The 15,978-nt window shown below is 40.6% G+C and overlaps 1 protein-coding gene across 3 annotated transcripts in view; it reads left to right on the forward strand.

Annotated features, from left to right (window-relative positions):
• RGMB (repulsive guidance molecule BMP co-receptor b) overlaps nucleotides 1-8,386 on the forward strand; it is a 107,282-nt gene extending 98,896 nt beyond the window's left edge. For all 3 annotated transcript variants that reach the window (XM_073624562.1, XM_073624564.1, XM_073624563.1), the window contains one exon: nucleotides 1,826-8,386. In XM_073624562.1, the coding sequence (XP_073480663.1) occupies nucleotides 1,826-2,491 (666 nt within the window). In that variant the 3' untranslated portion in view covers nucleotides 2,492-8,386. The remainder of the gene's footprint in view (nucleotides 1-1,825) is intronic.
• Nucleotides 8,387-15,978: the final 7,592 nt, after the last annotated feature.

The raw sequence follows: 15,978 nt of genomic DNA on the forward strand, positions 1-15,978 counted from the left end.
GTGCTAATGTTATGATTGCGGCTTGCCTAAGGTACCTATTAAATGAAGAGACCTGTCATTTGTCTCTCATTATTACTGCTTCTGCAAGTTCTCTTAACTCTCACAGGTGTTGAGTAAACTTGAGGAAGATGTTGCCGTTCTTGTTTTCTTTTTTATTTTGTCTTGTAAACTGCTGTCCTAGTCATCCATTTGGATATGATTATGTAATTTTCATGGTTATTTAAAGCCTAACATCACATTTAACGTTTCAAGGCAGTCATTTGAAATCATCAACAGTGAAAATATAAATTACCTGCCCTGAAATTGTCAAGGTTGAAAATATTTATCTGTTCTGAAATCCTCAGAACTAAAATGATCTGTACCTTATTGATCCATTACATCTTTTCTTTCAGCCTTTTAAAGCATGTTTATACTAGTTCTAAACATATAATACATTTCTCATCAATGATATTTTTTCATCTTGCAATATTTAGGGTGTTCAATCAATTAAGTTAAAAATAAATAACTGCTATTTTTTAAATTTAGAAGTTTTCTTTTTTTTTTGTTTTTGTTTTTTTGTTTTTGTGAACATGCAATTAAAAATTACCAACTGTCGGCCCCTGTGCTTTTTGTAGATTTTCTCTATTGTGTCCAGTGAGTGATTTAAATCTGCTTGTCAGGAGGAACTGTGAACCATTATCTATAGCATTGTTTCCCAAACCCGTCCTTGCCATTTGTGTAAGGGCATAAATCCCTGGAATGCAACTTTAGCATGCTGCAGGATTTATGATTATACAAACACTGCAAATACCCAACTACAGCCATTTATTACTTTTACTCACTCTCTTGGGCGTAGAAATATACCCACAGTTTACATTACATGCCTTGTTTTTCAGAGGTGTTTGACAGGCAGGGAAGAGGTTATGTCACCTCCTCACCACCTGTTTTAACCCTCAAAATGTAGACCCACCTTGCCGCAAGTGCCTGCATCACTTGAATGGGTCGTGTTCGATGGCAACCAAACCCGATGGGAGGAATCGTCTTTAGGATGTGTACAAGATGCTTTTGCAGCTTAAAGTAGAACACCATTTTCTTTCATTTTGGATAGAGTAAGAACCCCTGTAAGGTTTATTTTTGCCTTCCTTGTCCTATTGGGGAGATTTCCCTTTACTTCCTGTCCCATAGCCAAACAGGAAGTGAGTGGAAATTCCTGCAAATTAAGGGAATCTCTTGGGGATGCCCAGGTTACCAGAGCTAGTGTCCCCTTTGGAAGATTTTACTTTTTACTCCTATTACTTTTCAGGGGACAGCCCAAAATGTTAGATTTTCTTTAACTTTCACCCTTAATGAAAATGGTAAACAGGACGAAGACCGCAATAAAACTGACAGGTGTTCTTATCCAGCTGCCCTTTATCCAAAACTTAAAAAAAGAAAAAAAAATTTTGCCTTTAGTTATACTTTATGGGCAGAAGGGCAAAAATGCAGGTCAACCACCTGCTGGCTGGTTAGAAGAGAACGGTTTACTGGCTGTCATGCCAGTCCACTGTCTTCCATGCATTCTGTGTTCCTGACCCAGAACAAGTGTATAGATCAGGAGTTTGACTTCACTCTAGTAAGCCCAATCTAGTAGAAGGAAGGCAAAGAGCCAACAAACCTCTTTCAGTTGACCACAGTAAAAAAAATGTTGAATAAACTTGGTTGCCAGATGTAATTTTTTTAGGCATGTGTGTTTCTTGGATCCTGAGGTTTAATAATCTATATATTTTTTGTGGGGGTGATATATTTACAACCTTTATTATATTGTTGTAACGTACCATTTATTTTTCTTTTTTTTTTTTTCTTTTAGATTACTATAATATTTAAATCCTTTCCCGATTGCACCGACCAGAAAGTTTACCAGGCTGTGACTGATGACCTGCCAGCAGCTTTTGTTGACGGCACAGTTAGTGGAGGAGATGGAGACTCTAAAACCTTGCGGATTACAGAGAAAGTCAGTGGAAAGCATGTGGAAATACATGCCAGGTATATCGGAACAACTGTCATTGTACGACAACATGGAAACTACCTAACTTTGGCCATTCGCATGCCAGAAGAATTGGCAATGGCTTACGAGGAAAGCCAAGACTTGCAGCTGTGTATGAATGGCTGCCCATCTAGTGAACGCATTGATGAAGGTGGACACCTGCGTTTTCCGGAGACCGTTAATGCTCCACCCAGCCCATTACCTAGTCAGGCTCGATCGGCATACACACTGGAAAGTGCAATTGCCAAATGTCTTGAAAAGTTCCAGGTCCGACACATCTACTTCCACTCTTGTGTCTTTGACCTGTTGACAACGGGGGATGCAAACTTCACTGCTGCAGCTTACAGTGCTTGGGAGGACGTGGAAGGTTTACACCCCAGGAAGGAGCTATGGCAAATTTTCCCAAACAGTGGAAATGGGAGCAAGACACAAGCTTTGCCGGCTGTCGTTCTTGGGCTTGTATGCTTGGTCCTTGTTGCTTTTTTGTAGGAGGGTTTCTTGTGTAAAAACAAAAAAAATGTAAAATATATATTGTTATAATATATTGATCAAGGATAACAGCGTATATGTATATACCGTGTATATGAAGGGATATTCGTCTTGGGATGCCCATGAGATTGTAAATATTGTCATTGTTTATACTTAATTTGGATGTAGTATTACGTTTTTAATTTGTCTTTTTTTTTTTTCTTGTGAAATGTTTTGTATGTTCCATTGCTGGAACCTTTTAGAAAGCACTTTATTTTTTTATAATATATTTATGTGTCTCTACCAGTGAGAAAGTATGTGTGTGATAACACACAGACCAAGCTCTGCTTATGTATTGTGTTGAAACCTAAGAGTTTTTTTTTTTTTTTTCCATATCGTGTCAGTTGCCAGGATAGGTACGTAGTGGCAATAGATTTGCCATGGTAGATCTAGGAATAGGTTTTCTTTCTGAGGCTTTTTCACAGGAATTAATGTGAACAACTTTTTTATGTCTTCTGAATGGACCATTTAAGAGCAATAGAGAGGAATAAACAAAGGTCTTAAAATGCCCATTACATTTATAATATGCAGTTCACTGTATCAAAGTGTAGATCTTCTGTTAACACATCTGTATGTGGGACAGCCTTTCAAGCCATGTTATTGGTTGTAGAGCATCAAAAGAAAAAAGTATTTGCGGTATAAGTATGGGATTTGGTGTTATGAAGCGTATGCATTCCTGGATTTAGAACACTGTCCTAGAGCCCAACTCCAGCCAAAATGTTTTTCATTGGGTTGCGTGGGGAAGGGTCAAAGCTTAGGTCTGTGTCACTGCTGGCAAAATCCCCCCTCATTTCCTGTCATGACAATACGTGATAAAAATGCTCTCCATTTGGGACACAAACGGTGCCTTCTTTTCAGCATGACTACCGCAATCCCCTCATTCCTTGCACAGGCATCACAGGAAAAAGGAAGAGATACAGATGGAAATACAACCTGACCAATATTTTAACTCTTCCCCACTATATAAAAAACAGCAAAAATGTCTGGAGGTTTTAAGTGCATTTTGACTTTTTCTGGGAAAAAAACAACCCTACCTGCCAGTCAAGCATATACATTGCATGGAATGTGGCCAGTTACATACCTGCTGCCACTTCAGTTGGAGCTCCCACACTGATTTCACTCAGCTTCATACTTCCTCCAGCCATTTTCCAGGTACAAAGTGGGAATGTCTTTCTGTTATAGTCACATGATCAGTCCCCATCAAAGTTTTCTCTTTTTACTCATCTTAGGTCATCATAGCTAAATGCATGGTAAACGAGAGGTAATCTTTTTCACATTAATTTATAAAAAGATGAGCAATTAAGTATATGATTTTTGGAGCAGTAAACATTTGCAAAATATTTGCAAAGCTTTCGGCAGCTTGATTGAAACCTTTAAGGTGGAACATTAACATGCTCCCGCTCTTCTGCGCTGATACCCCCCTTCTCTGTGACAGTGGTACCGGGGATCTTCTCCCCGCACCTGCTGTCACAATTTGAAAAGAGCTTGGCCGTGTGGAGCTCTGCCCACATGGCCACGTCATTCATTCAGAGGGACTACAGCTGACAACTTGTAGTTCTCAGTGAACTGCAAGGGTACTGGTGGGTGCTCTCGTAGTCCATTGAGCTTGCTGAACTGAAGTAACTGCTTTCCAAGGTACGGGCAGACAGCTACACTGACAGTTTGCAGGAGTTATTTGCGTGTGAAATGCTTTACAGGCTCCTAAGAAACAAAATATTACTGCACATTTTTTACCTGCAAAAACAATGTGCATTTATTTTATTTTTATTTTTTTTTCAAAGGTGAATGTATCCTGTAAACATAGATCTGAATTGCCGTTCTGTCCTTTAAATATGCTGCTAACAGGCTTCTGCGGACATCCAGCAAGCTTCAAGTAGTGCAGAAGCTTACAGATGCTTTCGAACATCGGCTAATATGTTTAAAGTGACAGCACTTACATTATGATCTGTGTTTGACTTTCCCAAACTGATATTGAAATGGTGCTTTTCAAGCAATGCCAATGCTTTGTATAAGTTTGCTGTACACACTTTTCATATACAAGCTGAACCTTGTACATTCAAGGCCAAATGGGGGAGAACTCCCCAAAACATAGGAAAGTATGTGTTTTCTGCCATTTACACTTCTCACATGTCTGTGGTGTCCTTTGCTGGATACCCTGCAGTAAATCTTGAATCTTCCTTCAATTCACCTATTTTCAGCAGGATTTCTGGCCCCATCACTACTAACTAAATAGATGCAGCCAATTCCATGTAAATCTAAGGAGCAGACTGCTTCAATACAAAAAATGCAGAGCTGCTGGAGCAGGACTGAGCTTGCAGTCTTCAGTGGGTACTGGAAGGTTGAATTGGTAAATTTCCATCTTTGCTGGTCTAGTGCCAAAGTAGAGGGTAGAGTGAGACAGATCTCCGCTCTGGAGTTCCTCGATAAGTTGACGGTGGGTGATTCAACTTGCTTACATATACAAAAATGTATTCGTTTGAGGTGGTCTTTGGTAGCACTAAATAACTAATGGAAATGGAAACTCAGTTACTTAAACTTCATGCTGCAGTCTTCTTTCTAGTAGGTATTAAACTTGTGGTGGAAAAGCTATTGCAAAATTCAAGAAACCACTTCCATTGCTTCAGAAAAGGCTTAGAAAACCTATGCACTTGCCACAGTTATTTAAGGAGCCTTTGTTGCCTGGCTTCTGCATTGTTTATCTTGGTCAAGCCCGTAGAGGTGTATGTAAACAGTCTCATGGCCACATATTATAGAAGTTACTTGAACCAGGTCTGGCGCAAAAGGTTCTTTTATTGGGTGCTTAATTCCCACTTAGTGTGCTGTAGCCCCTTGGGTTGGGGTATGTATGGGTTGAATCACCCTGCTGCTTATTTTAGGACTCCAGCCATGAACTCTTTTTTGCAGTCTGCTCCCTTTTACAAATACTTTTAACGTCTCGTTTTGGGACTTCCCAATCATGTTTGATGTTCTAGGTAATACTTTGGGGTAGTGCCAACATTTGGCTTTGAAGTGACCATGGAAATTTGGTGAAAATAGGAATTTTTCTGATGTTTTCATCCTGATATAGCCCATAAATTTATTATAAGATACTGAGTGAATTAGCTCACCAGTGACAATTACACAACACTGAAATTCATAGGTTTGCAGCTGACCTTCAAATAAACTATGGTCCCTTCAAAAACAATGTAGGTCCCCTTTCACAAGGGTGGACTGATCGGGTCTGCCTGTCAGCTTTTCAAGTGGACCTGATCGGACCCTCCAGTTGTCTATGGAGTGGCGGGTGTCAACGGCGAAATCCGTTCCGATTCTTTCCCTCAAATAACAGACAGATGGGGATCCCCAGCAGATCGGATGGTAGTTGTGTGTAAATGGACAGGCAGTCCGTTTACATCCAACCACCCATAGAGGACACACCCACGCATAAGTGGAGTGGACGCAGACCAGCCATTCCCCTGCTCAATGGGGGATCGGTGGGAGGGATTTCCCACTGAGCAGGCCTTATTCATTTATGTTTTACTTGCAATCAGATGTCATTATTGAGTTTTTCTTAACAGATGCAGTAACAGTGAAGGAGAAGATCTTAAAATAAACTCACAGCTGTTTACCACTGTCTGTGGCCATTGATCAGCTAACAAATCAAAGTTTGCCTGTCACTCATTTGTCTTGAAATTCTGCCCAACTGTTTCTCATTTCCTTTGATTTGATAGTGAAAAGCCAATTGCTACTATTGTGCTTTTGCACGTGAATATTCACATTTGTCGAAACTCACCTTATCTCACCAATGACAGTTACATTTGATGCAGCAATATGATTTTTAACTTGTACATTGATTTTGTCATATTGGCTGTCCCTCAGATCCTGGCTCCTGGAGACATGCTCCTATTATTTCCTTCCTTCTGGCCAGATGTTATCTTTTAAACATTTTGCCAAAATACATAATCTTGTCTTTGCAGAATCACTTAATCATTTCTCTCTCGTTTGCTGACAGTTGGGCTTGTACAGTTACTTATATATGTATTTCTCAAACTGGACCCATGTCTCACATTTAAACACATACACACAATGGAGACTTCTTTCTTTTAGGGCTTCACTTGTAGAAGGAACAGCTTCAACCCTCCCATAGCATTAGTACTCTTGACTCCCATGATGTGTGCTAGTTCAAGTATAATGGAACTACTATGTGTCCCGGGGATTGGAGAATGGTTTCTGCCCTGGAAAGCTTCAAAATTCATCTTGAAAAGGTAATGGTGATTTACAGAGTCCTTTTAGTCAAACTACCAATAGTGAACTTGGCAAGAATCAACACTCCCACATGCCAATTTAACACAATGTACCTCATGCCTCTCTAACATCATTGTTGCTTTGCTGATTATGGTGCATTCTTAGAAATGATTGTTTCAGAACGCAAAAGTTGTCTCATTAGTATATAGGCAAGCACACACAGAATAAAAACACTCCAGACAACTCAATCAAGAATGCAAATTATTATTGTACATTTGTTACTGTGAATGAAACCTAAACCTCTTTTTCGAGCTTAATACATTTTGTTAGGATAATAGGTTTTTGTGTTGCTTTAAATAGACATTATTTCATGGATTCCAGTTTACTTTAGTAAGAGATTGGAGAGGGGGGAGTACTGACCAGTAGATCCATTTTGTGACCAGAAAAAAAAAAAATCCACCTTTTTAATTTGTGAAGCTTCAAGGGTCCAGATTTGCCTACAGTGGACCTTCTCCCATGCTAACTATTGACTAGTCACTTTTTTCAACCAATAAACTGCCCATTTGTGCACATTTCAGAGTAGGTCTTCCAATGTGTGGGAAAAACCTTTCCTGGATTTAATCTGTCTATGATATGGAAAACCTCTCAGTAAAGGTAAGCAGAAAAAAGCATAAATCATAGATGGCAAAAGCCCACTTTATTAAAGTGACTATATTTTTCCTTGTTATCAAAGAAAAACCTTTTGCAGTGCTTTTTATTACATAATATGTATTTACAACCAGTGACCGCACCAGCTAGTGCATTATGCAAACAACACTAAAAGCTGTTGCTCTTTAACTAGAGGCAAAGGACACCCAAAACTGATATTTGGCTTACGGGCAAGAATTTTGGTGGACGAAAATGTGACCTAATTTATTTATGTTATGAACTTCCCAAGATTTCTTTGTTGGAGTTCCTGGCTCTGTCATCATTTCTTTGCTGTTTAATCTTTCATCTCTTCTCATTACTCCTTGTAGTAATTAAAGGGCAAGTTAAATGGTAGGACCTGGCAAGTCCAGTCCAGAGATCTCATCTAAGGAAGACCAAGGTGATACTACTCACTGAATAATGATTGAGTCCACCACTGCCCAGCTTTAATTCAAATATCAGTTTTATGTAGATGGACCCTTTAAGAAGAGCAATTCTAAACTTAGGTTTGTATTCTAGCTATAGCTGAGAGTAAATGCAGGGACGTGTCCAGAAAACTTTTAAGTATTAGTTGTACGTCTTTCTTGTAGTTTAGCACTTCTTAGTTTTTCCGCTCTTGGCCCAGCTCTGGGAATTGAGAAAATGTTATTTGCACATGTTCTTGCAGGCTGTTGTGGCTAAGAGAGCTTTAGATGAAGCCAAACATAAGGATAGTTAAAACTTGGCGAGTACCCTCGGGGGAGAGCTAAAACTTTTGAGAGGATGTGCACAAAATGGCCTCCTCCTGTCGTGCTTGGATAAGCCCCATGATGTGTCTTTGCAGAAACTTTTAGATGTGGTTCATAGTTATGCCAATAAGTATCTGTTTGTGTAAAAGTGACTGTGCATTGTGTAAATAGTTTAACTTATTATGCTACAAGAATAAAGTTGATTACCCTAAGGTAAAAAGGCTCATGTGTGGTGTTATAGTGATTTTCTGTGTTGTCTTGTTAAAAAGTGAACAATGAAGAAAAATGTATAGCTGATGGGGTTAATAAGATGTTTGAGGTATTGGGAGGGAGATAACTGAGCAGAATGGGTTCTGCATAAGAGGTAGGGCCATAACTAACTCACCAGAGTAGATTCTACATAGGAAAGCATATGGTGTGGGGAGGGGGTTAACTAATTAGTGTGGGTTCTACATAAAAGAAGGGAGATATGCATCTGGAGTTTGCTGACCAGAATGGGTTCTACATAAGAGATGGGTGGTAAGGATTGGGAGTTAGCTGACCAGAATGGGTCCTACACAAGAAATTGGAGGTGTGGATCGGGAGTTGGCTGACCAGATTTGATTCTACATAAGAGCTGGGAGGTCGGGGGGGGGGGGGGGGCTTACTGACCAGAATGGGTTCTACATTAAAAAAAGTTTGGTATAAGTGGGGTTAGCTGATTGCAAATGGCTCTATAAGAGTTCTGAGGTATTCTGAGATATAAGGAAGGGGCGGTAGCTTAGCTGATTAGAAAATCTTCTACATGTAAGGTATGGCATAAGGGTTTTACATAAAAGGTGTTTGACATGGGTTATCTGATCAGGATGGGTTGTACATAAGAAGTGTAAGGTGGGTATCTGCTAATCCGAATTGGTACTATATATAAGTTGCATAAGAGGTGTGAGCTATGGGTGGGGGTTAACAAGTTCTGCTAAATTGTTGCGCACCTTGCAGATATGCTGTGACTCACAGCTTAGCTATGCTTGGTAATTGTAACCATGTACATGCTTGATAGTCATGTATCTCCTCATTCTTTTACTATTAACTCTGCATGGCTTTAAAGGAAAACTTCACTAAACCTTTTGTTCCTAAAGATGCATTTAATGGATGGAATTTTTTAAAAAATACATTATTCCTGTAAATCCCCAGCCTCCCATCAAGTCTATCTTCCGGTAGCTAACTTTTACTTTATGGTTGGATGAACCTTTTTTTTTTTTTTTTTTTTTAACAGGAAACCTGCTCTGAGAGTAATTTTTTATTTTTTTTACCTTTTCACATAAAATACCTTTTTTAGATGTTCATTGTGGGACACAGCACTGTGGATAGTTTATACCATGAGTTCTGCTGCACCTATGGTATAGGCCAGCGTTTCTCAACTGGGGCAGATAGATAAAAGCTGATTGGAGTTGTTCTGAGTTAACTCCAGGATATAAACAGAAGGGAGAGCACAGCCCGCACCTCCTCCTGGCTCTCTCCTCATCTTTACTCCTGTCAGCGACCTGAAAATCTGTATGGGCTGCCCACCCACTTCAGAAGAAATTGTGAGTAAAGGACAGTAATAAAACCTTTTACAGTCCCGATCTGAGAGTTCTGTATTATCTCCTGTATACAGACAGTAGGGAGGACATAGCCCGCACCTCCTCCTGGCTCTCTCGTCCTCTCTGCTGCTGTCACTACTTCTGTAGTGATGAGAGGAATGTGGTGGGATGAGAGGTTTTGTGCTAGGAATGGGGAGGAGAAACATAATTTGTTTTGGGGGCAGGAAGGGGGTTTTAGGAGAAGTTTTCCTGAACCGCACAAAAATGTGCTGCCTTTTGCAGATGCACGCAGGTGCCATTAATTCCTAATGGCACCCCCACACATCCAGCAAATGCGTATACGTTTGCATACGCTAAAACGCATAGTACTGCAGTACCATGCGTTTTGGTGTGGTGTGATTTTAAAATCAGGCCAGTGCCTTTTTTGCGTGTTTAATGCGCATAGAACAGCCCATTAAAAAACACCATATGCGGGAACACACAAAAAGCACATGCACTTGGAAGCACCTCCTGGTGTGAACGAGTCCTTAGACTGGTATGTGCCGAGACTGAGCACAATTCTAAAAGGTGCCTTGACTGAAAAAAGTGCTACTGTTTCCTGGCTGTAATGGCTAAAACTGACCTGCAGTTGTAGCCACAGTATTTACCTCCACGGTCCTCAAATGCATTTCTAGCTATAACACAACTAAGCCAGTGCTTTCAATCAGGACTCAGCATGTGGATCAGTAGGAGCCATGGTAAACTTTGAGAAGAGGTACGACCACAGCAGCATGTTTTTAATTTTGTAGTACTGATATAGTAACTGCTGTGTAAATGAATGGTGCTATATAAGTACCTGTAATAAATAAAATGATATATAGAATTCTTGAGCTTTTTTTCAACAATAGTAAGGTGTTCTTTTGTTTCTCCAGCCCCTCAAAGAGCTGGAGCTTTTCCTATTGTATGTGTTCAGAGAACTGTCATGAGTTGGATTTCTGGGGAAGTTTAATATACGAAGTAGTAGGTTGCACAGCAAACAAGTACAGTATGTTTTGTTGCTCTGTTTCTGTTCAGGTGTGGCTAGTTATGATTGTAAATCATAATTGCCTTTTTGTAAAAAAAAAAAAAAAAAGTTTTGCAACTAAGTTAGGTTTAGTAGTTTACAATATAAACAGCTAATTGCTTCTATCAGCTCTGATTGTAGTGAGGATTAAGGCCTCAGCATGAATGAGGAGTCTACACATCTCAAGTTTTACATGCAGACAAGCGTATATTTCCATTCTTAAAGTGGTTGTAAACCCTTACGATCCAGTTTTACTAAAGGTAAGCCTAAGGCTTAAATGTAGCTACCCCGGATATCTCCTAAACCTGCACAGTTTAGGAGATATCCCCTGTATCTGCATGTGCCGACGTCATCGGCACATGTGCACTGAAGCAATGGCTCGTTCCTCCCACTGCTTCAGCTAGTGTGCCGTTACCGGCGGCTCCCACACGCATGTGTGGGAGTGAAGTCATTGCAGCTCCAGTCAATGACAGCGCCGGAGCCCGCGACACCCAGAAGTAACTCCGGGAGCGATGTCGCTGGCCGGAGCTGTGTATGGGGCCCGCTGCGGGGGCTTCAATCTCAGGTGAGTATTTCATAATGAGCTAGGTTTTTTTTTTGTGGGCTTACAGCCACTTTAAATTGTACCATGACCAATACACAGTGCCTATAACCCCTGTGTTGGTTTTCCTTTTCCATTTTTGTTTTTGTATGGTCACAGAACAGGGTCTCCAAACTTTTCCGTATGAGGGCCACATCCTTCCTGTATATTACAAATATTCGCGGGCCAAAAAGTCAAGTCCAGTGCTGCATGGACCAAGGAGAAGGGAACACCCTGAAAGCCCAAGCTTCTCCTGAAAAGCTAAAAAATAATGCAAATAAAACAAAAAAAGAATCACAGTATTTAAAATGGTAGAAAACTGGTTTAAAGAGAAATACCTTCAAGTATGTATTCCTAACTCAAAAAGTATAGTGTACTCTCTTGCTCTCAGCCTTCTCCAAACTCCAAAATTTTTTTGCTGCCGTGATAGGACTTCCTGTTAGAGGGTGGCCACGTTCATTCTCCATGGTCCCACTGTATGTAAGAACATGGCCATCCTCCTTGCTTGCTTCTGAGATGGGATTTGTAGTGTGCATACACTACAACAAACAGAAGCGAGGAGGGGTTCAGGAGAGAATATGGATATTGTTTGGTATCATTTTAACTATGTTGTTGCATGATTACTACGGTCACCACAAGTCTAGTCACAAATACTTTATTGGACTGAGATCTGGATGCCGACTTGGCAGTTTGAAGACATTAAAGCTGAATTCCGGGTGTGGCCATTTTTACAATTACATTGGTACAGCTGGGAACAGTGTATGTATTTATGTACCATACCTGTTGAATCCCCCTGGAAGCTGGAAATCACTGTAGTAGTTATCACTACTACACCAATTGCCACTAGCTTCTGGGTCCCACACCGAGCGGTTGCACTGCTGCTTCATTGGCTGTGATTGCACGAAGTGGAGATTGTGACCTCATCACCCCACCTCATCCAATCAGAGAATGCTTTGCACTCATTAAAAAAATGCAGTGTGTACCCTAAATGGCGCTTATGCCGAAGAGGCAACCTCCTGTGTTCACAATGCAACAGGGCAGCCAGTTGGCACAGCACCTGGAAACTAGTGAAGATCACTGGAGTAGCAGTGCCTACTAAAATGATTTCCAACTTCCATGGGTATGGCACATGTGTACTTACATTGGTCCAAGCCCAATTAAAAATGTAGCTAATTGTAAAAAATGGCATTCTTGGAATTCACCATGAAAAATGCTATTTTAGGCATTTGTGCAGTTCTGGTTTTGTGCTTGAGGTCATTGTTGAAAGACAAATTACCCCAGGTTCAGGTTTCTCACAGAATGCATCAGGTTTTCTTCTAGGATTTCCCTGTATTTTGCTGAATTCACTCTACCTTCACAAGCCTTCCTGGACCTACTGCAGAGAGGCAGCTCCACAGCATGATACTGCCGCCACCATTCGTTATGTTGAGGATGGTGCATTTATAATGATGTGCAGTTTTTGGCTTAACCACTTGACGCACAATCACATATATGTATGTCATTGTGTTTAACTGGTTATACTGGGGCCATGGCTGCAGCTGGTAGCCATAACCCTGGTATTAAAATTTTCAGCTGGCGATTGCCTTTCTGCTAAGTGACCTGAGCAGCTAATTAGTCACTGGATCACTTTTAGAAGCAGCGGGCAGCGAGAGGGGTCACTTACCCCGGTCCCTCTCCGTTGCAGCTTTCCTGTAAAACTGAGGAGCCTGGGATCCAATCCAGCAGTTGTGGCCCTTTGCCATAGAGATGTCGAGGACCTGAATATCCCTGATTACCTCTATGGTCTCCGAGACCGTAAGTGACAAGCATTTTGTCACTTCTGGTTAGGAAGAATGTAAACAAGGCCATTTTTTAATTTATTTTACTAGACAGCATGAGAATAACCTTTTTTTTTTTTGGGGGGGGGGGGGGAGGTTGTGGTTTTTTTATTTATTTATATCATGCTTCTTAGGATAGAGGAGAGATCTGGAGTCTTACCCTATGTTCACACCTATTCGCTTTTTTGTGCGTTTTCCATTTTGCAGAAACGCACTACAGTCCATTTAACATGGTTTCCTATGGTACACATTCACATCTATGCGTTTTTCAACCGGAGCGTTTTTGGAAAGGTTTGCAGACTTTTTTTTCCCGCAGCAGATTGTGTTTTGCGCGTTGCATTTTTGATGGGTTTTTTAATGCATTTTGTGTTTTTGTTTTTTTTTAATTTCCCCTTTAAAAACACTGTACATAGCTGGTTGCTAAGGAGCAGGCCGGGAAGCCAGCCGCCGCGTCCCTAACAACCGATTAGCTGTCAGCCGTTTTTTTCTCGTATTTTTCAGCCGGCAATTCTTTTTTTACATTCAGCTGTGAGGTAACACCGCAAAAGTTATAGCGAGAGCAATAATTTTAGCTTTAGACCCCCTTTGTAACTCTAAACTGATAACATGTAAAAAATTTTAAAGCATCTCCTATGGAAATTTTTAAGTATAATAAGCTTGTTGCCATTCCACAAGTGCACACAGTTTTAAAGCGCGACCAGGTATGTTAGATACCTATTTACTCAGCATGATATTGTCTTTAATATTTTGCCAAAAATTGGATTAAATATTGTGTTTTTTTGCACTGAAATTTTTTTCACAAAAAAACAAAAGCTGCATTGTATAACTGCTGTGCAAATAATATATGACATAAAATAATGCAATGACCACCTTTTTATTCCCTAGGGCCTCTGCTAAAAAAAATAAATATATATATATATATATATATACCATATATACTCCAGTATAAGCTGAGTTTTTCAGCACATTGTGCTGAAAGTGCCCCCCTCGGCTTATACTCGAGTCAAGCACTTTTCTGCAGCAAAGAATGACATTTTCCGAACTGATTTTGGGGCCCCATATCTCGGGGCCACTTAGTGCTAGGAACCCCAAGTTTTGTGTGCAAACCCAGTGGCACTAGCACTACAACATATCCAAAGATGGGTCTCCTAGCACCAAGTGGCCCCAAGATACGGGGCCCCAAAGTTGATTTGGAAAATGTCATTCTCTGCTGCAGAAAAGTGCTTGACATTTTCTGAACCGAATTTGGGGCCCTGTATCTCAGGGCCACTTGGTGCTAGGAACCTCAGCTTTGGATATGTTGTGGTGCTAGTTACACTGGGTTTGCACACCCAATTGTTCCTAGCACCAAGTGGCCCCGAGATACGGGGCCCCAAATTCGGTCAACTGTGTCCATCTGCAGCAATGTAATTTCGGGACCCTTTGGGTCCAGAGACCCCAAATTTTGGCTGCAACTAGGGGGGCATCTAGGAACCCTTAACTACCGAGTTTGAAGTTCAGGGACCTAGGCTTATACTCGAGTCAATAAGTTTTCTCAGTTTTTTTGTGGTAAAATTAGGTGCCTCGGCTTATATTCAGGTCGGCTTATACGGTATATATATATATATATATATATATATATATATATACATATTTATATATTATCTTTGGGGGTTGTAAGCAACTTTTTAGCAAAAATACTGATTTTTAAATATAAACAAAAAGTGTCAGCCTATGTCTGGTCTTCAAGACGGTAAACCAAAGTGTTTATTCTGATGACCCAAAAGTTCACTTTAAATCTCAGACCATAGAACCTTCTTCTTCAGTCAAGTCTCCCCATGCCTTCTGGCATACTTTAGACAAAAATATCTGTGGCTTTCTTCTGACGCTCTCCCATAAGGATGCAACTGGCGAATCATCTGGGCAACAGCTGTATGCATAGTCTCTCCAATCACACTAATGCCCCATACACGTGATCGGACATTCTGACAACAAAATACATGTTTTTTTTCCGACAGATGTTGGTCAAACTTGTCTTGCATACACACGGTCACACAAATCTTGTCAGAAATTCCGAATGTCAAGAACGCAGTGACGTACGACGAGCCGAGAAAAATGAAGTTCAATAGCCAGTGCTGCACTTCTGCTTGATTCCGAGCATGCAAGGAACTTTGTGCGTCGGAAATGTGTACACACAATCGGAATTTACGACAGCGGATTTTGACGGAAAATTTGAGATCCAGATCTCAAATTTTGTGTGACGGAAATTCCGATGGAAAATGTCCGATGGAGCCTACACACGGTCAGAATTTCCGACAACAAGCTCCCATCAAACATTTTCCGTTGGAAAATCCGACCGTGTGTACGGGGCATACGAGTGGTCATATGTCTCTTGAGCCCTCCATCACTAGTCTACCTTTTGCCCGCTAACTCACTTTTGGTGGACTCTGTTTTTTTTGCAGAATTACAGTTGTGCCATACTCTTCATTAAATAATTGAATTAACTGTAAGTACGTTCAGCAATTAGATTTTTTTTTCCCTTGTATCCCTCCCATGACATATGCCTTGTAATTACCTCTTAACAGAGTGGCTTGGAATGTTCTTTGGCCTTCACGGTGTAGGTTATGCCATGATACTGACTCTCAAGAAGTTGATCCTTTCAAGTACACCTGTATTTATACTAAAGTCGTTGGAGGCCCTTGACTACACACAGCCAATCCCCTTGTAATGTAATTTTATAAGGGGTGTATACTTAAACCGAGTACACACTATTAGCTTTTTTTTGTTCAATCCAGTGGGCTGAACGAAAAAAAATAGGAGATCCTGTACAAACTA

This window comes from Aquarana catesbeiana, linkage group LG01, assembly GCF_042186555.1.
Source record: "Aquarana catesbeiana isolate 2022-GZ linkage group LG01, ASM4218655v1, whole genome shotgun sequence".
NCBI classification, from domain to species: domain Eukaryota; kingdom Metazoa; phylum Chordata; class Amphibia; order Anura; family Ranidae; genus Aquarana; species Aquarana catesbeiana.